At 37.1% G+C, this 22,165-nt stretch overlaps 1 protein-coding gene across 1 annotated transcript in view; it reads right to left on the bottom strand.

Moving 5' to 3' along the window:
- ZDHHC17 (zinc finger DHHC-type palmitoyltransferase 17) overlaps positions 1-22,165 on the bottom strand; it is a 71,214-nt gene that overhangs the window by 35,141 nt on the left and 13,908 nt on the right. Inside the window, exons 2-5 of the mRNA XM_059815948.1 lie at positions 21,051-21,154; positions 11,763-11,885; positions 5,545-5,622; positions 3,983-4,127 (exon numbers count right to left, since the gene is read on the bottom strand). Of these exons, the coding sequence (XP_059671931.1) occupies positions 3,983-4,127; positions 5,545-5,622; positions 11,763-11,885; positions 21,051-21,154 (450 nt within the window). The remainder of the gene's footprint in view (positions 1-3,982; positions 4,128-5,544; positions 5,623-11,762; positions 11,886-21,050; positions 21,155-22,165) is intronic.

Genomic DNA, 22,165 nt, shown 5'->3' with positions numbered 1-22,165 from the left:
TAAAGAGATGACATATTTAAAACTGTATAGTAAAGAAGATTTATCAGGAAAGGAGATGTAAGGCTGAAAATGTTTCCTAATTTAGGAAAGACGTGCTAGTTATTCACTAGAAGCAGAGATTTTGTAGGATTCTTGTGGAATGAACAGAGTGCAGACCAACAGGCAGCTCATCAAGGAAGGTAACACACAAAACTGAACATACCTTGTTCTTTCAAACAACAAAAGCTCTGTTCTGAATACTCTAGTCCATCAAACGCAAAGTCAATTTTGACAATCATGAAGAAGAAACACAACTGGACTTATAATTCTGCAAGTAATGTGCTGTAGACTGGGTCTAGGAAATAAACACTTGGTTCAGTGTCTCACACTGGCCTGAGCCAGGTGGAGAGAACTATCATCAGTGCCAACAGAGGTAACAGTGCTTAGGAACAGTGCTCACGGACTGCACCACCAAAGTAACCAAGGCTGCTGGTACCACAATGGCATCTCCCAGCGTAGATGCCAATTACTCTTAGGCCATAGCTCAGCAGAAGGCCCTATGTAGCTTGGGACAGTAGTTAACGCATAAAATTGCAGCTCTGAGAATAAAAAAAGTACGTACCTGATGAATAAGTGATAGTTAAACTATGAAAGTGATAGTTAAACTATAATTTTAGCTCCAGAATATTTCTTACAACATAATTTTACCCTACTAACAACTTTATAGTCACTCATTATCTGTGACTGAGGTAAGTTATCTCACACATGCCACAGAATGAGAACACATTATTCAACCATCCGACATACCATTTCCATATCTTAACTTATTCTGGGGTGACATGTTTCTCTTTTCAGTTTTTCTTTCTTGTGTTTTTTTAAAATAATGATCTTACCTAAACTTGAGCTGTGCTAGAGATTCTGTTACTTGCTATCAGATTATAATTATGCCGTGTATTTGCCCCAGGCTTGATTTTGACCCAGGCAACCTACTGACACAAACAACATGAGCAAATTATGATACAGCCAGGTATTAGTCTCTCAAAATCCAGTAAGAGACATAACTAAATAAAAAGCAAAGCTATCAGCCACTGCTGCCTCTTGGCTGAGTAGTACCTGCTGGCATGAAAGTAGGTTCACTTCCAACCAAGGCCAGAGGGCATCTGACCAAGAATTCTTCCCCTACACTACACTTCAGAAGCTAGAGGACCGGACTCGAGCCTCAGATTGGAAGTTCTACTGTTGGCTGCTGCAGCCCAGGAAGAGACTGAAGTAGCAACACTGAAGTTGCGTTCCAGCTCTGTCTCAAAAACGGACAAGAAGCAATTAGGAGCAACTTCTTAATCCACCTGTCAGTTCTCTACACAGTTATGAAAGCTGGGTCTCCTCTGATCATGCAGGTCCACAAAGGCATCAGGATCAGAACTAACAAAGCACAACAGCCTACACTGACCTTTATCTTGACATTTATTTAGTTGTCATTTACCACACAGGTACTACAACTAGGTTCAAAACAAGGGCAAGCCTACTCTTTGGATATAAAAAAACCTGATCTCTGTAAAGACAAAAGGCAAAAAAAAATTGCAAGTAGTATATAGGGTCAGCCCACATAAGCAAAAGCAGTTCAAGTTTCCAAACCCCAATCATATCATAAAGGAGGTGGGGGGGAAAAGAAGGAATTATTGACCTCGTATGTACTTATTAAAGAAGAATAAAAAGTAGAATCATGTGTTTCCCATAGCTTCTACAGAAATCATGTAGTTTCTTAGTTGTGTGTAGTATTTTAGAGAACTATGAGTTTAGGGATTGTTATTACAATGCTATCGATATTACTATATTTTAAACATACTATGTTTTAAACAAACAAATCCATACATAATTTTGAAGTTGAATTTTTTTAACTGCTTCCAAAAATTACTGTTAAAATTAATTCAAATATACAACATGGAAAGGATACCAAAATCATACTTGATAACATTTGGGGGATTTAATAAGAATCATCTTCCTAAAAGATATTGATAAGGAGAGCTGTTTCCAAGATAGTAGGTTTTAAATTTTAAAGCAAGTTTTGTGTGTTTGTGTATCTACACATGTAAAGACACACAGTTTCTTTTGGACTGAAGTATTTTATGCTCAGATAAATAGGACAAGTCTGTATATAAACATGAGAACAAAAAAACATTTACAAGGAGATTTCATAATCACAGTAAAACATCTTAAAGGCCATTTATACTTCATTAATGTTATGCTTTAAACAAGTTCGCACTTGTATAACATCTGCAAGATTTTTCTGGTAACATAAAACCCACATAGAATCATACATAATTTGAGAATAAAATACAAAACCTGTTTCTGATGAAAACACATTTCTCTCTGTGCTGGTTTTGGCTGGGATAGAGTTAATTTTCTTCACAGTAGCTCGTATGGGGCTGTGTTTTGGATTTGTGACCAAAACAGTGTTGATAAAGCAGGGATGTTTTAGTTACTGCTGAGCAGTGCTCACACAGCACCAAGGCCCTTTCTGCTTCTCACACCACCCCACCAGTGAGTAGGTTGGGGGTGCACAAGAAGCTGGGAGGGGACACAGCCGGGACAGCTGACCCCAACTGACCAAAGGGATATTCCAGACCATATGATGTCATGCTCAGTATATAAACTAGGGGGAAAGCTGGCCGGGAGACCGCTGCTCCAGGACAGGCTGGGCATCGGTCGGAGGGTGGTGAGCAATTGTTTTCATTTGCATCACTTGCCTTTCTTGGTTGTTGTTATTTTCCTTTTCATTAAAATTTGTTATTATTATTCATTTATTCAATTTATTAAACTGTTCTTATCTCAGCCCATGAGCTTTCTCACTTTTCCGATTCTCTCCCCCCATCCCACTGGGGCAGGTGGGGAGTGAGCAAGCAGCTGTGTGGTGCTTAGTTGCCAGCTGAGGTTAAACCACTCTCCAATCATTATCTCGTACAAAATAGCGATTATATATGATCAGCCTCTTCTTGTGCCTAGCTTACTCTCTATCATACACTAAATACTGTTTTACCAAACAGTTCTGAGATACAAGCTGAAGACTGCATGGAGCAATAGTTTATTTTTTTACATGTATAGGCATAAATAATTTTCTGCAGCAAATTTAGTACTTGTTTTACACAGACCAAACCCACTGATTTCATAGTCATATTCTACCAGACTCATTGGATCATATCTCACTTGCTATTTCAAAGAATAAGCAGAATACAGACGTGTGAACAGCATTAGCAGGACTGTAAAACGAGAGGAGGGCTTTGACTTTTCTATATGGTTTACAAAGTAAATCATATTTGTGCTTCAGGCACATCTCTGGGGGTGAGTAAATCTACGAATTATAATGCAAGGTGAGTAGCAAAAAGGTGAACATGTTTTTGAGCGTACAGAATGAAGGATGGGAGACAATAAGAACAGTAATGAATACACATGCTATATACACACTTCACAGATCTAGCAGTAATATAAGAGGCTAGCAAGAAGGTTTTGGGTTGTTTTGGTTTTTATATTTATACACGCATGCAATTAGTAACAGCAATAAATAAAAGTTGTGGACTGAAGTGTAAAAAGAAGAGATGACCTATAACAACTATTTGTCATTAGATTCTTTACCCGTGTGTAACCTGATGATTCTAAAGGTTTCTTTAGAAAATTCTAAAGAATTCTAAAATATTTGCTATCTGTTAATATTTAAAGATTAAATTCATTAGAAATAAAGAATGGTAAAAGAATAACTGCTAGAATTTCCATATACTACACTAGACAGGTATGAATTAAAGCCAAAGTACTCAGACCACTGTTAAAGTAAATTAAGTTAGCAGGTGGCACATCAATACTGTAGTCTACAATAAAAGACACTGAATTATTTTTATGTTTAGTCAGGCAAATATTTTGCATTTCCTGAATGATGGGTATAGGTTTCAATTGTTTTCCTACTCTAATTTTGAGTAGAATCTATTTAAATATGGTATTACTTAAAATTTACCTGTCCCTTTGCTATCAGGTAAGCAACAATCGAAGTATGTCCAAACTGGGCAGCCAAATGAATACAGCTACATCCTTCTCCATCAATTAGCGACGGATCTGCCCCATATTTCATCAGCTGTACAACCATGGATAAGTGACCCTGTCTAAATGTAACAAAACACAAAAAACAAACAACTGAATAACTATATACAGAAAAACTATTAAAATTTGAATATTTGAATACAACAAATATGTTTAGTGCTTAATTACACTACTGGAGCTTCCACACTTTGACTCATATTTTGAAAACAATTGTCATGATCTGATTCTGCAACGGAGTAAGCAAACTCATTCATATGAGCAAATTCTATGCAGCCAATGCATTCATCACATGCAATTCACTTAAGTGTGTTGTATAGCAAAAAGCCAGCCAACAAAATAACCCAGGTTATTTGTTTAGAAATCTAGTCTACTGTGACTTCTTCCAATCCACATATGAAACCTGCTATTTTAAGAGACATCAAACTGGCTATATACTCTCACTTTTTGTGGGGCATATGGTTTATCCTTCTACTATTAAAAACTGTAGTGAGATAAAAATAGGAAGAAAAAAGGAAAACTGAAGGCCTTCACTTCTTCCACACTACATTAAAAGCTTAAGCATCTTTTTGGCACAATGAGTATAGGCATATCCTCTTTGTAGACACAGTGCCTAACTGTCAGTACACAGTTTCTGACATGAGCAAAAAGATCTTTTCAATCTCTCTGAAGCAGCTTTGGACAATGCTTCACAGAACAACAGATTACAGCTATGAACACCAGGAAATTTAATCAAGCTTTTGTGCTATTAACAGAGAACTTAGAGTGTGATCTGTAACAAAAAGAAATATACAAGCTAAAATCTCTAACAGAGGCTAACAAGCAGGTCCTCATCTTTAGTAAACAAATTATTTTGATACATTAAATGTTCTATAAGCTAATTTTCTAAGTCTTCTTTTGCAGTCTACAGTAAAAAATATTAATATGGACAGTCCTCTTTCCCCGCCTATTTCTAGGCGGTTGTCTGAAGGAGCAGCTACTACTCGAAGGCTGTCTTCAATTTTCCCAGCCATTGATCATTCTCAGACCACCTTCTACATCAGAAATCTGATTTTAACTGCATCTTAAAAAAAAAAAAATCCACACACATAATAGAACAGTCCAAGGACAATGTCACAAAAAAATCATCCCAAGCCCCATCTGCACAAGTGTCGCTGAACTTCAGAAGACAGAAAAAATAAGATCTCCAAAGTAAGAGTAAACCAAGATGACTATAGACTCTAATTCTATTTTACTCCTTTTCCTACCCTAGCAATCATCTTCCTTCACATCAAAAAGAGATAAGACAAAAACCGCACTATATGCTGAAAGCTCCTGTAGCTCAAACCTACCACATTCACACTGTGCCCAGTTATCAATGATTGAATTAATTCTTGTACAAAGTATTCCCATAAAATGCAGCAATTTCATAAATCAATCAGTAGCAGATTCCAAGTTAAGCAAAAACACAGGAAAAGAAAATTCTGGAAGACTTTTCCCCACCTTGTTGCCCAGTGAAGTGGGGTAGAATTCAAATCTCCTCCAAGCTGATCAACGATAGCACCTTTTGATATATAGTATCTGGAATAACAGAAATAGTAAACATTATTGCTTGTCTTGGTTAAATATAAAGAACAAACAATACAGTAAGCATGTTTCATGTTATGCATAACAGGCACTTACAGACCAGAAGACCAGAACCCTTGCTTGCCTTCATATAACCTTCCTTTTTAGAGGTCACGCATGTATATTCAACTTTTTGCCTTTTTGATATGGATTGAGAGAGTAGGAATGCTTCCTACTGTGTTTTAAACATGCTGCTATTTCCTAGTTTGGTTCTAAGGTAAAACCGAATAATTGCTCTATATATTAGTACAAACTGTGCTAACACAGAAGTATTTAATAAAATGGATTCTTCCAAAATATTGAGGGGCTTCTGGATTAAAAAGGATTCTGAATTAATGGTGAAAGAATATGCTGCTAGACAACTAGCGTATTTAGAGAATTTTGGCTAAATGGCAAAATTACATACAATTCAACTTGCAGCATGTATCACTGCTGGAATGGCCCTGTTGAAGTCATTGTTCCAAGAGCTCATGTTTAAGCTACATGTTTAGCCAAGTACTAAGACTTTTATATACTTCTCAATTGTTATTAATCAAAGGACAAAAACATCTGAGTATTTAAAAAATACTTCTAAATGATGGGTTATAAATTATTTTTCCCTCAAGAACATTTACAGAAATATGAGCTACCTGTCAGAACAAAACAAGTTACCCATATTTAACTGCAGCAATTCATATTCACAGTCATTGGTACTGTTTCTGTGAACTGTTTTCCTTGCTGTTTTATATGGGACACTAAACTGGAAATATTACTTTTCCTTTGTGAAAGAAAATCCACACCTGACAAAGAATTAATGTTTTTAAAAAACAGGACTTCCCAGAAGGCTTCTAGTTCTTCATTCACTACTGTATAAGCCAATGGAAAAAAAAGTTATTACTAACAGACCTTTGAAAAGTACTATCTAGCTATAGATTCCCAAGTGCTTGCACATTTCAAGTACCTGTGCCTGCAGACTTTTCACTTTCAAAATACCTGTCAGGTATATATGAATGCTGCTCTCCCACCCACACAAACTATCCTTCAAATCCTCAGCATTGAGTTTCTGGCATCTCAATTTCCTCTAAGTGTTTGAAGACATGGCAAGAAGAAAAGCAACAAACAGAACAACTTGAAAAAAATTACTCTACCTACCTACCTTCTTTTTCTTTAGTGCTTATTGATTCAGAGAGTGAAACTTCAAAAACAACCCAAAAGCTAGCTTTAAGAACAAGAACTGAAAAATGCATTAGCTATACATGTCCACGCTAAAAACATCTAAAGGAAGAAGTCCTTTCATACAGTTGCTTTAGAGCCATCAGACACAATGAAGCACTTCAGCAGACTTGCCAAAGTCATACAAACTCCGATTTGTATGACAAACAAGATCTGCTCTGATCGATGCAGGACAGACAGTCCACTCTGCTGCTATCCAACACCAAAGGAACAAAATTGCAACACCTCTGTGCTGAAGTTAAGCTTTTGGATTTCTCAATGAGAACAACCAAAGATTTTGTGAAAGTCTTGGTCCCGTGCAGGTGAAAAGACAAGGTGTATATAAGGTAAAGGGACAACATAATTTTGTTACTGGGAAGCGAAGTTATCAGCTACTAAAGAACAAATTTGAAAAAGACACTGAGAAGCTATTTAGTCCCCCTTGGGAAGGAGTTCCCAACAAAATCTTGTCTAGATAAAAGACTGCACAGAGAAATTCACAGTCAAAGCTTGGATCCATCTCGCTGATGTGATAGCCACTCATGGGGAGGTGAACATTAAACAGATTGTCTTCATTCAAACACTGATCCCCGCAGAAACTCAGAATATGTTCAGATTCTACTGAGCAGCAGCACTGCTTACTGGTTAGTATGTTTTATTTAGAAGGAAGAACTTGCAGTATGACAACTGGGGAAAGATAAGACAGCAATCTCCTGCCAGATGGAGCACTGAAATAACATTTTATGTTTCCTTAAGTGTGTTCTTAAGACTAAGATGAGATTTATCACCACATTTCAGTTTCAGTACACATAAACGGTGAGATTTTTCTGCAAAACCAGACTGAGAACTTAATCTCCCTGTCTAGGTAGGTCTCGCAGAAGGAATTTTGTGCTTGCTGAGAATGTCCCTGGAGAAAGGAGGAACTAGGCAATTCTACTCTCAGTGAGTCATCTAAGCTTCTACGCTAGAAGATTCCAGGTGTGCAAGTCCTATTTGAGCAATCTACTTACATTCAAAGCAAGCAGACCTGGTAAGAGGTCACCTTAAGAAGAAAATACTTCCACTGATCTCCACATTAGGATCACTAAGTCTCTGCCAGGCATTTGAAAACCGCCCCAACTTGCATTCAGTGCTTGTGGAATCAAAGTGCACGCAGTCACTGTTGCTAGAAAGTGGAAAAGTAGAAGAGAAATCCCTGTCTGGAGAAAGTTCAACACAGGGAATGGGGAAATGCAGGCAGTAGGCAACTGTAGAGATGTATGGCCAATTTTTGCATTTTTACAAAATTGAGATGAAAAGAGACCAATAGATCAGTGTCATGATGAAAAAAGAATTATGCTGTGGATGTCTCACACTTATACCTGATCCTGTAGAAATAAGAAAAGGTTCTGTAGTTTCCCTTATAAAACATCAATGGGTTTCACCGTTATCTGTGCTGAATCTCAAGTCTCACAATACACAGGATGAGGAAATACTAAAAGTAAGAGAAGTCTAATTCTAAGCCTGCACCCTCCACAGCCGAGCTGCTAAGCTACTTCATTGGTAAGACCTTATATAGTCAATATCCAGTGAGCAACACGCTGACATCTGGTATCATGAAAGCAGACCACTTACACTTAGACTCTATCCCTGTGATACCAAGCTTACTAGGCAACATATTTAATGAAATTATCCATTGCACACAATGGGCACAAACAGCAGAGACTTGGGGAAATATGGGATAGGATCAAACAAAAAGCAAAACACAGAATAATTTCATTCTAAGGAAACAGAATAAACCAGTGTCTCACAAAAGAGAGAGTGAGAGAGCACACAATATGTTGGGTGATATAAACTAAAATAAATCAAGACCCCCTAAAGACAGAGGAACTTAGAGCGTAAGAACTGCATCAGGAGGAATAAATTTTTGACAGTTAAACACATTAGTAGTCACATGCACTCTAGTAAAGAGCAGGAGGAAAATGCAATGCACCATGTCACAGCGGTAGAGATGCATCAAGAAGGGACAAGAGCTTTGCCATATTATTGGGGAAGAAGTAAGAATCAGACACATTAGATTTCAGAACATTCAGTTGTCAGGGCTCATACTAAAATAACTTGAAAGCGATATGGCTGGTACAATTAAAGTTATGTTGAACTAAAATTCTCAGAACAAGTTTCCAGCACTCAAATGCAGGTGGAGAGATCTCCCTAACGTATAATAAAGACCTAACTGGAAAGTCAGATAAAGATGTAAGCACAGACTTCCATCTACCTGAATCTAACATTTTTATTTTGAACACCTCTATGTCCAATATAATCGCTACAGCTGGAAATGTTTAGCAACATGTTTAGAGGGAAAAAAAAAAAAGCATTAACTCATAATCAAGTATCACACAGGTAGATTCACTGCACTGCAAAGCTAATACAGAAACTATACATAACTTGATACAGAAACATTATCCACAACATAGGCCTATTTTTTCAAATGCCTCATGACATACTCATGTTTTAAAGTGATGATAGTTGTCTCAATGCCATTCACTTTACAGACCTTATAAAGACATACCAAATGAGATGGAGTATCTGTAATACAAATATGTCTTCCAACAGCTCAAATAAGATGAACGATTCATTGCACATAATTCATTATGCATTCAAGACAGATAAAAAAGTGAGCTCAAACTATAACAACTGCTTTTAGATGCTGTACTTTTCTTAAAGAAAAACAGCTATCTGAGAAATTTTATGCATTTCAGTTGTTTCACGGCAAGTTGTAAGATGCTAGCCATAAAGACCCAGGATGACCCAGAAGGAAAATAGAATGAAAAGGAAGAAAACAATAGGGCCTAAAATGTACTCTCACAAAAAAAAGGTTATTTAGGTAAACCAGGGTCCTGCATCACTTTTGCAAGAGGCTCTCTTTCAGCGTGCCAGAAAGCACATTGGTTACCTATCTTATAATGAAAGGAAGATGCCAAATGCAGAATTATGGTTTCCATGATAGGCTTCTACCTACAATAAAGACATAAAAGCTGTTGTGCTATGTATTGCATATAATAAAAATTCTTTCAGAAACACTGAATTATTTCACAGAATTGTTTAGTTTGGAAGGGACACTTGGAGATCATCTAGTCTAACCATCCCTGATCAAAGCATCTAGATCATGTCACCTAGGACCATGCCCAGATGGGTTTTGAGTATCTCCAAGGATGGAGAGTTCACAACCTCTCTGAGCAACCTGTGCCAGTGCTCAGTCACCTGGCACAGTAAAGTAAGTGTTTCCTGATGTTCAGATGGAATTTCATGTGTTCATTTGTGCCCTCTGTCTCTTGTCTTGCCCCTAGGCACTACTGAGAAAAGTCTGGCTCTGCCTCCCATCAGGTATTTATATACATTTATAAGATTCCAGGTATTATATATTACCAGCTATCTCAGGTACTTATGTATATTGACAAGATCCTCCCTGAGGATCTTACATACGTTGACAAGATAAGCCTTCTGTTCTCTAGGCTAAGTTGTCCAAGTTCTTGCAGCTTCTCCTCATGTAAGATGTTCCAGCCCCTTAATCAGCTTTGCCACCCTGCACCGGACTCACCCCAGTAAGTCCCTATCTTTCTTGCAAAGGGGAACCCACAACTTCACACAGATGTCCAGCTTCAACAGTTGAGTACAGAGGAAGGATCACCTCCCAGCATGCTGGCCTTGTTTTTATTAATGAGGCCCAGTATACCATTGACCTTTTTTGCTGCAAAGCTACATTGCTGGTTCATAGTCAGCTTCCGGTCCACCAGGATCCCAAGGTCCCTCTCATCAGATCTAAATCTTTTATCTATTTACCTATCTTTATTTATTTAACCTTCTTTTAAGAAAACTGATTCAGAAAGACCTTTAAGAATAAGATGAGAAACGTTAACCTGAGATCTTCTAGAAACTCAAGATCTGGTGCTGGTAATGGACATAAATGGGGAGAACGTGCTTAAACGAAGATGTTTTGCATTTGGTTTTACGTGTAAGTGCACACATTCATTAATAAGAACTCTTCTGAAAAGTGGACTAACTGAAGATGTGCCACTTATGCCAATTGAAAAGTGGACTGATTGAAAATGTGCAGTTTATGTCAAATATTCTAGAAACCTGCTGATTCAATAATATTTTGCGTATTCAGATTTAATTGCATGTACTTAATTCGTTGTTTTGTTACTGGTAGAGGAAAAAAACCATGTTCTACACACACTCATGATTTGTAAAACTGCAAGTACTAAGAATTACCCCTTCAGGATTTAAGCTCTCCATGTTCTGAAAGATAATAATAAGTTTTAAAACACAGTCTCAAATATTATGCTCCAGATTTTATACACTGAAAAGCAAAAACATACCCCAAATCCCACAGCCCCCACTATTAAAGATTTTGTTATTACTTGAAAGGGGAAGTGCTGCAATGTTACCTTTTGTAGCAGCTATGCTTTTAAAATGCAAAGAAGTTAATTAAATTAGAACTTCTTGAAATGCTGAATGAAGTAGGAATTGCCTCTTGCATCATATTAATCTTGCTCATTCAAATACATTCACTACCACCTAGCACCAAACTTCCCCTCCTCAAAAAAAAAAATCTGGTATTTCAACAAGTATACCATAGTATAAAGAAACTGCCCATGCAGCTGAATAGCTGTTCCACAGGTTTATCTCATCTGAGAAGAGTCTGAGCTTGACTTCTGGACATTTAATAGGTTTTATTTCTGTTAACTGTATCATCAAAACATTGATGCCAAAATGCAAATTAGGTCTTCTAACTTCTCCCCCCTCCCCCAAATTTCAAGACGAAAAATTAAGATTTTAAGAGACTTAAGATTATATAACACCTTTAAAAAAGAAATCAACATTTTTAAGGACATGGTTAGTTTATGTTTAAGTGTAATACATACTTCACCAGATCTATCCTGTTGTTGATTGCAGCCCAGTGGAGAAGCGTTACATTTTCTTTGTCTGGTTGTCGCACATCATAACCTGCTTCCACCAACTCTCTACATCGTTCGTATATTCCATACCTTGAAGGAGAAAACGAGATTTTTCAAAGCTGTTACCTTAGTTAAAAATGCGTTCTGCAAACACCATACTTATGGTCACAATACAAAAGCTTCAAAAGAAGAGAAATTAAGAAGAAACTTTACTTTCTATTTCTATATGATTACAGATCTTTTGCAACAAGAAGCTTCCACTGGCAGAAGTTATATTAATCAATTCAAGATTTTACAGAAGACTTGTCTCCACAGCAAACTATACAGCACAGCAAGGCAAAATATCCATCAGTAGTATACCAAGTATAAATAAAACACTTCTCTTCCAAGGGACTCCACTACATTTATTTCTCCCACATCTGTTCTCCTTCCTTTCCATCTCTTGAAGACGGAAAGAGCTTAGCCAACTGATTTGACAGTATCTTCCTAAAATTCAGCAGATGGCAAGATCATCAGGTCAATTACAAACACTAACAAAGCTCAAACACTTCCCATTTTTCTTCTCAGATAACAAATAGCAATCTTCCTGATACAAGTTAATACCATTTTCTTTTTTATACCACTTCAAAATTCTATACTTTGATATGAAATTAATTCTTTCATTAAAGATGACTATTAAATGTGAGCTACCTTCATTTGAAAAAAAAATTCTGCATATATTTTGAAAGTTGAAACAAATCAGGAAGCATAAATATCACTTAGGCATCTAATATAGGATTAACGCCAACATTAAATAATGTTTGTCTTGAGGCTTACACTGTTTTACCACCTATTTTTAGTGGCAATAAAAGCAATGCAGAAAGGCAAGTAAAGATTACATTTCAACACCTGTACAACCCATAGCGATGTCTCAAGGAGGAGACTGATGTGTGGGCAGGACACAACTTGAAATCAAGATCAATGCCTTGTGACATCCAACTTCTGCTAAAGCAGAATTTTAACAGGCTCTCAAAGTTGAAATTTAAGTACGTTTTCCTTATGCTGCTTCTATGTTCTACTTTCTGCAGAAGAGACAGCTTTAGACAACCTAAGGCCTTTTTGGTCCACTTGATCAGCCTGCGTAACTGATGCAGATACCTTTTTTCTGGGGTAGTTACCATTCTTACTTTTTCTTTCATGTATTTGTATGGATCCTCAATCTGGACAGCGCTCCCATAGTGAAGCCTCAAATGACTCAAATCAACAAACCTCAGAAATGCCTTCCAAGCCTATCACAGGTTTGAAACACATGAGTTAGTCGGACGCTATTAAAAAAGTAGTACTAGACATAACAGCCTACTTAGATCATGTTGTTTTCAATTTCTTAGGAAAGTTGCACTAGAAATTATGAAAAATGCTAGAAATTGCTGTCAGACCTATAATCTTTCCAAATATTACAAAAAAATCAGAACAAAGACTATTGCATGCAGTACATACCAATTGGCAACAAGCTTGTAAGATTTGATCTCTCAGACTGAGCAAAAAAGCAACAGCCATAAATAATTTTGATGACAAAGCCTTGTTCTAATCAGTTGGAGGCAGGAGTGAAGAGGTTTGGTTTACAAAGACTTAAAAACATGCAGCCAGCTAGACAAGATACACATACTCAGACACACATAACTGCCAGGAAAACTGATAAGGTTCTAAGCCTGGCCAATCTTGAGGCGCACTATCTCCCAAGTCCCAGTCTAGATCAGCAGTGGGGCCTGACAAGTGCTTGTTCAAACGGCTTAACATGTGCCATTCCTGACTTCTGCACCCACATCACCACCCCCCTGCTGAAAGGGCCACTGAAACAGGTCAGGACTACTAAAGTCAGGTCAGCCAAGAATGAGGAGTGAGAAAAGATGATAGAAGAGATGAAGGAAAGAAGGACTTCTGAAAGCAAGATAGCAAATTCTGATCTTACTGCAGTACAATATCACACTAGTGTATTACAACACCTGTAGGTAACCCGGAAAGTGATTCATACAGAATAGCAAAACACCCTTTTGTTGACAAGCTGTTCTACTCCAGTCAGCTGTTACGACAACCCTTCCTACTGTAGACAAGCCTGCTGCCTTTGTTTAAACAACTGAAGCCACAATGTAAGAAATTATTGACCTACAGCCCTACTGTTAGATTTAACAGTCATCAGCTAAGAAAATTGTACTGCCTAAGACTGAGTTCAGCTGACTCTCATCCTGCTTGAATAAGTAGTACTACACACCAAGCAGGAATTACATTAATAAAATATTCTAAGTTATTGGAAAAACATAAGGAACACAAGAACACAATAATGCTAACTTCTATAAAGTGTAAGAGGCAATCACGTAAACCTTTCATGTAACTGATTAGGATTTTCCTTACATGTACTGGTTTTGGCTGGGATCAAAATAATTTTCTCCATAGTAGCTTCTATAAGGCTATGTTTTGGATTTGTGAGCAAAACAGTGTTGATAACAGACCAGTATTTCTGTTATTGCTGAGCCATGCTTACACAGCATCTGTGTAAGCCTTTTCTGGTTTCCCACACTGCCCTGCCTGTGAGAAGGCTGGGGGTGCACAAGAAGTTGGGAGGGGACACAGCCGGGACAGCTGACCCCAACTGACCAAAACGATATCCCATTTCACATGACACTGTGCTCAGCAATAAAAGCTGGGGGAAGGAGGAGAAAGGGGAACATTTGGAGTTATGGTGTTTGTCATTTCCAAGTAACTGTCAGGTGTGATGGAGCCCTGCTTTCCTGGAGATGGCTGAACACCCGCCTGCCGATGGGAAGTAGTGAACTAATTCCTTATTTTGCTTTGCTTGCACACACAGCTTTTGTTTTCCCTATTAAACTGTCTTTATCTCACCCCATGAGTTTTCCTCACTTTTACCCTTCTGATTCATTTCCCCATGCCACTGGAGGAGCGTGAGCGAGCAGCTGTGTGGGGCTCAGCTGCCTACCAGGGCTAAACCACAATATTACTATCAGTCAGCTATGGTAAACCATACAAATGATTTCGATAAGTGTCCTATCAGGTTAACTACACAACACAAAATGAATCTCCTTGAAAGTAACCTCTGACACATAGTCAAGTTTTTGTTAGACTGTGCTACCAAGATAGGTATAACCAAGCAGCACTGTCACAGTCTTTGGGGGGGGGGGACGACAGGGGGGGTGTTTGTTCTTTGGGGTTTTGGTGGGAGGTTTTTGTGGGTTATTTTATTTTATTTAAAGCAAATCTCCCATCTTACAGAAAATGTGATGCAGCTTTCTGAAGAACTTTGCTCAAGAGATATGAAAATGAAGGAGAGCTGTGGCAAGCAGCCTGTTGAGGCAGAACGCTGTCGCCAGTGCCCCTGCAAAAACCCTGACAGGATGCTCTAGTTATGCTCCACTGACATTTACAAATACCACCCTCTAAAATTCACCCATACACTGCTGTAAAGCCCTGGGCAAAGACTCCTGCATGAGTTCAGATACAACAAGGAATAGTAGGAATGGATTCCTTCTCCGGCCTTAGCATCATAAACTTCCCCTCCTCCCCACTGGAAGGCAAACTGCCAGTCACAGGTACTTCCTACCACTTGGCCGCAAAACAAATCATGGAGTTTTGCAATACATCAGAAGAGCCTTCCCAGGAAAACAAAATGCTTTCACAAAGTTAAACTGAGAATGAGGTATATAGCAATTTTTTATTTAAGTCACCATCAGTTTGTCTGTTCCTAGCAATTTATTTTGGTATCATGAGCTCAAATCATAACTGATTACAAAAGATGTAACATACAAGGTATAATTTAATAACTCTTCAATTTATTAAATTGTCACAAGAGGACTTCAGGATCTAGACAGACAAAATCTGCCTGGCAAAAAAGGTTAGGAATTTACAATAATTTGCTCCTCTTCCTGGAAACAGCAGGCCCTCTACAATTAAATAAAACACTGAATCTGATGCAGTCACAGTTTCTTGAGCTCTGTCCTAGAAACACAGCATTCTCACATACTACCTACAGTCTTCTTCCATCAATTTGCTGCAGCTGACTTCACCTGGCCTTCTCCAAAGGTTCATGATGTGCTGTTAAGATTACAAAATGAGAAAATCATCTATTTCAGACACTCAGCATAATCGTGCTTATAATGTTATAAAGGGCTCTTTGCCCTTCAAGAAAGGGGAATGAGGAAAAGATTCAAATCCTCACAAGAGACTTAGGTATTAACCTAACAAATTTTCAGCATCTGGGTGAATTCTAAAAGGTGATGCTGTAAACATCGATATGGAGTATAATAAAAGCATACTTTTGAGCTTGCCTTGTTCCGAAAGAAAGGGGACTAGTTCTTCCAGGGCAAAAATACCATTGTGCAAGCTCATTTCCTCATCACAGTTGCTAAGCCATTTCAGTAACTAACCTGTAACATTTTATTTGTCATCACAGGTTAAAGATATTCTGAATTTATTACTTTCAAAAATAGTATACTAGAAGCCTTTTGCTTTATAAATATGTAACCTTTTGTCTGCAAGCACATTGACTCTTGGAAATAGACACTGCCAGCTTTGCTGCATAATTAACATAAAATTTGGTCACAATACTAGGAAGGAATATCTCTTCAGTGAGCACATCACCATGCCAACAAACAGCAGGTAAGCCAGGAGCTCACTCCCTCATCTTGCTATCATTCTAACTCCAATCAAAGCTGTTTTAACTGGAAATGCAATTAGTAGAAAAGTTATCTTCTTTTTATCCTTTGAAGTCTCATTCCCATGAATGATGGCAGTTAAATACTAACAAAGCCTTTCATTTGTTCTCATGTTTTTTTGTGTTAAACAGCAAGACAGTTTTGTTTTCAACAGCAAAGGGATAACTCAAGAGCTGCTTAATGAACAGGGATGTTGAGAGACAAGAGAAATTCAGCTCTAGCATATGTTCCAAAGCCTCAAATTGTCTAGGCAGTTGTGGCTGTATTACTAGCGTGGTCAAAAAAATCCCACCCTTCCTGTGTGAACTTCAGATACATTTCACTTTCAGCAATATAATCAAACTCCATAGGCACAAATGGCCAGGCATAATGAATGTGTACTGTGGTCTGCCCATCCTCTCCTGTGAATAGCTGAAAAAAGCCAGCAGTAATTGTCACTTTGGCCAACCCTCACCAATTTGAATTATTCCATATGTATCCTATTTTCTTCTTACCAGTTACCCTATGAATGATGAGAAACAGTGAGGAAAAATAGCACATTCTCAAATGTATCCAACGATTTTTTTCCTGAGCAAGTTTCAGCATATTTCATGCTGCACTATTTCATGACCCACATGACTTCATTTTGAATTATCTCAGTGAATAAAACTAACAGAAAAGTTAATCTTGCAATAATGAAATCGTAACACTTGAGCACACGGAATCAATCTTCCAGAAGTCACAAAAGCACTTGTTACTATCATTAATGTTTAATAACCATGTTCATAATGGATACTTAACGTACTTTCAGCATAGCTGGAATTTGCTCAAGTTCACTACAAGCAGAAGATGCCTATTCACTCGCAACAGAACTGAAAACCACAATGCAAGTATCTAGAAAATAAATAAATGGGAATGATTAAAACTAATGACTAGAACCTACTGATACTTTACTGATTCTTCAACTCCAGTCCCAGCTTCAGAGATGATCTATGTATGTTTAACCCATGGGTCTCAGAAGTAAGTGGCATGACCATGAAATGTTCTTCGCCATATGTTAACACAGTACCATTCCCAAGACATCATATTCAAAGTTATGACTCCAGCCTTGGATGATGTAGGGCTACTGGTGCCAGAAGAGATAGAAATAAACATACCAAACATATCTCCATTAAATTTCACTTTTAAATCACTTATGACTTTTTTTTTTCCACAAGACTCCATTCCCCTGCAGCTCCAGTGAGAGCACTGAATGATATCACAGAGGAACAAAAACAGTACACAGCCCACCCTCTGATTTTGTAGAGGCAGAAGAAATTCAAAGACTTCAAATGCAGTTAAGCGAAGTACTTATTAAGTATTAGTATGCAATGTTCCTCCATCGCAATAGCAAAGGCAACAATGGATTATTTTTTTTACTACTCCTTTGAAAACAGATTTTCAAATACATGAGTGGCCTGCTTCTGCTTTCAGAAACACAGTGGAAGATTTATATGAACAAAACTGAATTTTGCTATAACCAAATACAAGATGCCAAGAGATTGCACACATTGTAACCTCTGCAAGATGAAGGGCTAAGACACTACTACTTTTAACACTACCTAGATGCCCTTGGACATGTTTATAACAAAGCCAGTGAAAAGTGTCCTTTATATCAACATATATTAAAACCAAACACTATGATTTTTACTTCAACAGAAGTTTCTGCAAAATAAAGACAGAGACAGACTATTTATGGGATAAAGCATGCCTAGGCCCCCACAGCTGTGGGAGGATTCATCAGGAACATAATGGGGAAAAAAAATACAAATACTGATAAAGTCTTTACAATGAGAACATCAGCTGAACCGTTCTTTTCTATACAAATTCTTAATTTGATTGTAAGAGGTTATTAGATTTGTAGCTCATACTGTATGAGCATGTTAATTTAATAAGTATCCAATCTACAGACTAAAAGGTAAAGCACACAAGCAGTTCAACAAGATATGAAACAACAAACAAATACTTCTGGAAAAATGTGCGGAGCATGCAAGCTCTTATTTTCCCTTGCTAAAAAACATAAAAGCAAATGCATTATTTTACTAACATTGTTTTATTTCTCTGTAATCAAATGCCAATAAACTCAACATCTCAAAATAGAATTCTACAGTCAAACAGCATATATGAAGTATAGATGAGTTTTAAACCTTTTCAACCCATTTTTCATCATCTTTAAGATTTAAGGAATATGTTCCCCATTTTCATGTATGTTGGAACAATAATATCTAGTTACTTTCACAGGAGAAACTTTTAATAATGCAGCATATCAAATACTTTAAGAACAACAATGATTATTAAAGAAATTAAATGACCGACTAACTACTTGTATGATGTTGACTACTGGCTTCCTGCTTGGATTATCATAAATTTAATAGCAAACAATTCTATGCTACAATGAAATGCACCTTCTACCTGTTAAGCTGCCTGCAATTTAAGTGGTGTTACATGAAATGCCAGATCATTTTGGATGACAGATCAGTCTGACTTTTTTTTTTTTAAACAGAGGAAGATAGCTAATTGTAGTAATAAAGTTGTATATCAGACCATTCTTGAGACCAACAGAATTTGACTGTTTTCAAGTGTTCTAAAAAAAAAACCACAACTGTGCTGCCAATCCCATGCCAAATGCTACACGTCTGGACTTGGAAGAAAAAACACCCAAATTAAGTGACTGAAAATAATTCTTACTCTATTTGGCTACATTTTGCTTCAACTTACTGAACTGCTTGGGGAGGGAAGTTCCGGGAGATAGGTGAGTGGCCCCTTTTTTACAAAACTTTTTGTGGCATACTTACCTTAGCACTGAACTACAAAGTAAACAAAATCAGCAGATATTTTAATCTAAGTGAATAATGACTTTTGAAGACAAGTGGTAGAGGATAAGATCACCTATATTCTTCATACATATAAAAGAGGTTATATTTCTACAAAAGTGAATAACTACATCATTTTAATAGGAACTGGATATCTTTTTAATAACACTGAATTAACAGATTAGCAGCATTATTTATTTTATTGCAAGCCTTATAGTATTTGGTGGGTTTATTTTCTGCCTTAAACTTCAGAGATTTTTCCCTTTAAGACAGCTGTTTTGTATAACATGGCCTTCAAATCCTAGTAAATACTTAAAATAAAGGTGAGTTGTTCCTCTATTCAGGGAAGTGCTGCCTGGATACCACAACTTGATCATATACCCATGCTGACAGTCCCCCTTCCCCGTGATATTAACAATTAGGGCTATGATATGAAAATATAGTCCTCTTTGGTGAGATGTCATTCTCTCTGTAAATCACATCTCACCATGACTGAGGGCATGTAACTGATAACTTACAGCCCTGTTGATTCTCATTGGAGGAGACCAGAAAAGAATTATAACTCAGCTGAAAGCATAGATCAGCCTAAATCTGAGGGCTAATAGGGTCAAATGTTTTAGGGTTTCAAACACACAATAAGCATACAAGAATGGAAGCAGGTAACTTGCAAAACCACTTCTGCTGTCATATTTCCAGGCTTTTAAGAAGCAGCTAGTTTGATGCTATGCCAATATTTACATTTCTAGAAATCCACTAATAAGAAGATTATAGGTTGTAGTATTACTATTAAAGTATTTAGAGCAACAATTGCACGGTCAGTCAACATCTACTTCAGGAAGTTAACTCCTCACAACTCAAAACAAAAAGTGAAAGGAAGTACATACTTCCTAAACCTAAATAGGGCCTATGTCAACATGCAGAGCTGCAAAGCTGCTTTCAGTTGGAGGAGATGCCTTTTAGGGAAAAAAAGAAAGAAAAATTTTCTTTTAAGAAGAAAAAGGCAAATAGCTCAGCAAGATACATATTAATTTGAATGCTTAAATCGCTAATACAAGAAAAATAACTCAGCTAATTGAAGAAAGGTGACAGTGGTGGCAGTTTCTGAATGGTAATCAATAGCAAGCTAAAAAGTAGTGTCATGACAATTCTTCAGGAAGTTTTGTGAGTTAGTATGTACTACAGGACTGTGTAGAAGACAAATTTGTATAATTCATCTGCATTAAGAATGCAATTATGACATTTGCAGACAGTTTACTCCTACAACCCTTTTCTAGCAATAAACTCAGTTCCATAGCAGCACTGAAACTGCAGAATGAGAGACTATGAAGGAAGTTACATGGAGACACGTTCCTTCTAACCTATAAATGATGCCAACAAACCAAGGAAACCCTCGTGTTTGTGTATCAACGTTGTCCACTTACCTCTTAATCATCACCTACAGAAAATAAACAGTACCAACAGGAAGAAAACCATATGTTCTCTTCCAACAGTCTATCCAGCAACCACCTATATTTACAACCTATCATAATTCCTCCCGCATATTTTCATACAATGCTTATAAATTTGTCTAACAGTAATTTTGTAGAGTTGACTTCTGAAATCTTCTGCTACTGTATCTACAAATACAGTTCACCTTCCACTTTATGCAAATAAAAAAAAATCCATTTTACTGTTTAACTAATACAGACACAGACAAATCTAACACTCTAAAACAAACTTACTGTGTGGCTTTGACAATGTCCCAAGTGCTGTAATCATCAATGTGGCTTTTCCGTCCAAGAGATTCACTATATCCATGGTTGTAATGGCTTTGAGGCTTTATTTCCTAAAAAAGACAAACTTACTATTAGAACACCAAAATCAGCATTACTAAAGTTTCTCAGAAAAAAAAAAATCCTTTAAGCAAAACTAAAAACAGTACCCAGTTCAATATACTATAAAGCAACCTAAATCTGAGCGTGGTAAGCTGACTAGCCACATTTCTACATTTTGCAAAGGAGGCCACTGTATTCCCTAGTACAGATTTCAAACACCTTCCAGAAAACACCACTTATAATAGCAGAGTTCTGCCAAATCCTATGCTGGGGTATTTTTTTAGAATGCTAACAAAAAGTAACAACAATTTTTTGTTTGGTTGGTTTGAGGTTTTGGGTTTTTTTTGGTTTTATAAATGCAATATAGCATAGCTGAAGAAAGCTATTGGCCGTAAACTGACAAAGTCTCACTCTGCTACTACAAGTAACTGCTATACTTCAAACAGCATAGTCAAATACCTTCTATAAAATACATAATTGGGAATGATTAATACCAATGACTAGAACCTACTAATACTTCATTGATTCTTCAACTCCAGTCCCAGCTTCAGAGGTGATCTATGTATGTTTAACCTATGGGTCTCAGAAATATATGGCATGACCGTGACATGTTCTTCACCAGATACAGCTTCCTACAAACTTAATGCTTTTGATGAAGGGGACACTTCAACTGTTAATGCTCTCCTTGGTGGAATTTATTTTAAAACACTGTATTGCCAGATCACTAAGGCAGCAACATACCATTTTTCTTTACAAACTGCATGCATGTGAAAGTCAGCTCAGCAAGCTGAAATTGAAGGATGAATTTTATGCAGCTTCTAGACAATTTTCCATTTGTTACAAATATTATAACTTATTGCCGCTTTGTATCAACCATGCAATTCTGCATAGCTACATAAAAAAGTGAGAACTGCAACAGTGAAGCAAAAAAAGAAGCAAGCTCTCTGAAAGTTCTAAAAATGCATGTCAGTTGGTTTTATTAAAATGTGTAATTTACTTTTACTCAGTTTTCCCCAACATAT

The sequence above is a fragment of the Gavia stellata genome, chromosome 4, assembly GCF_030936135.1.
Source record: "Gavia stellata isolate bGavSte3 chromosome 4, bGavSte3.hap2, whole genome shotgun sequence".
In the NCBI taxonomy this organism is placed as follows: Eukaryota; Metazoa; Chordata; class Aves; order Gaviiformes; family Gaviidae; genus Gavia; species Gavia stellata.
The sequence above is the reverse complement of the archived record's forward strand: the minus strand, read 5'-3'. Positions and strand labels throughout refer to the sequence as shown.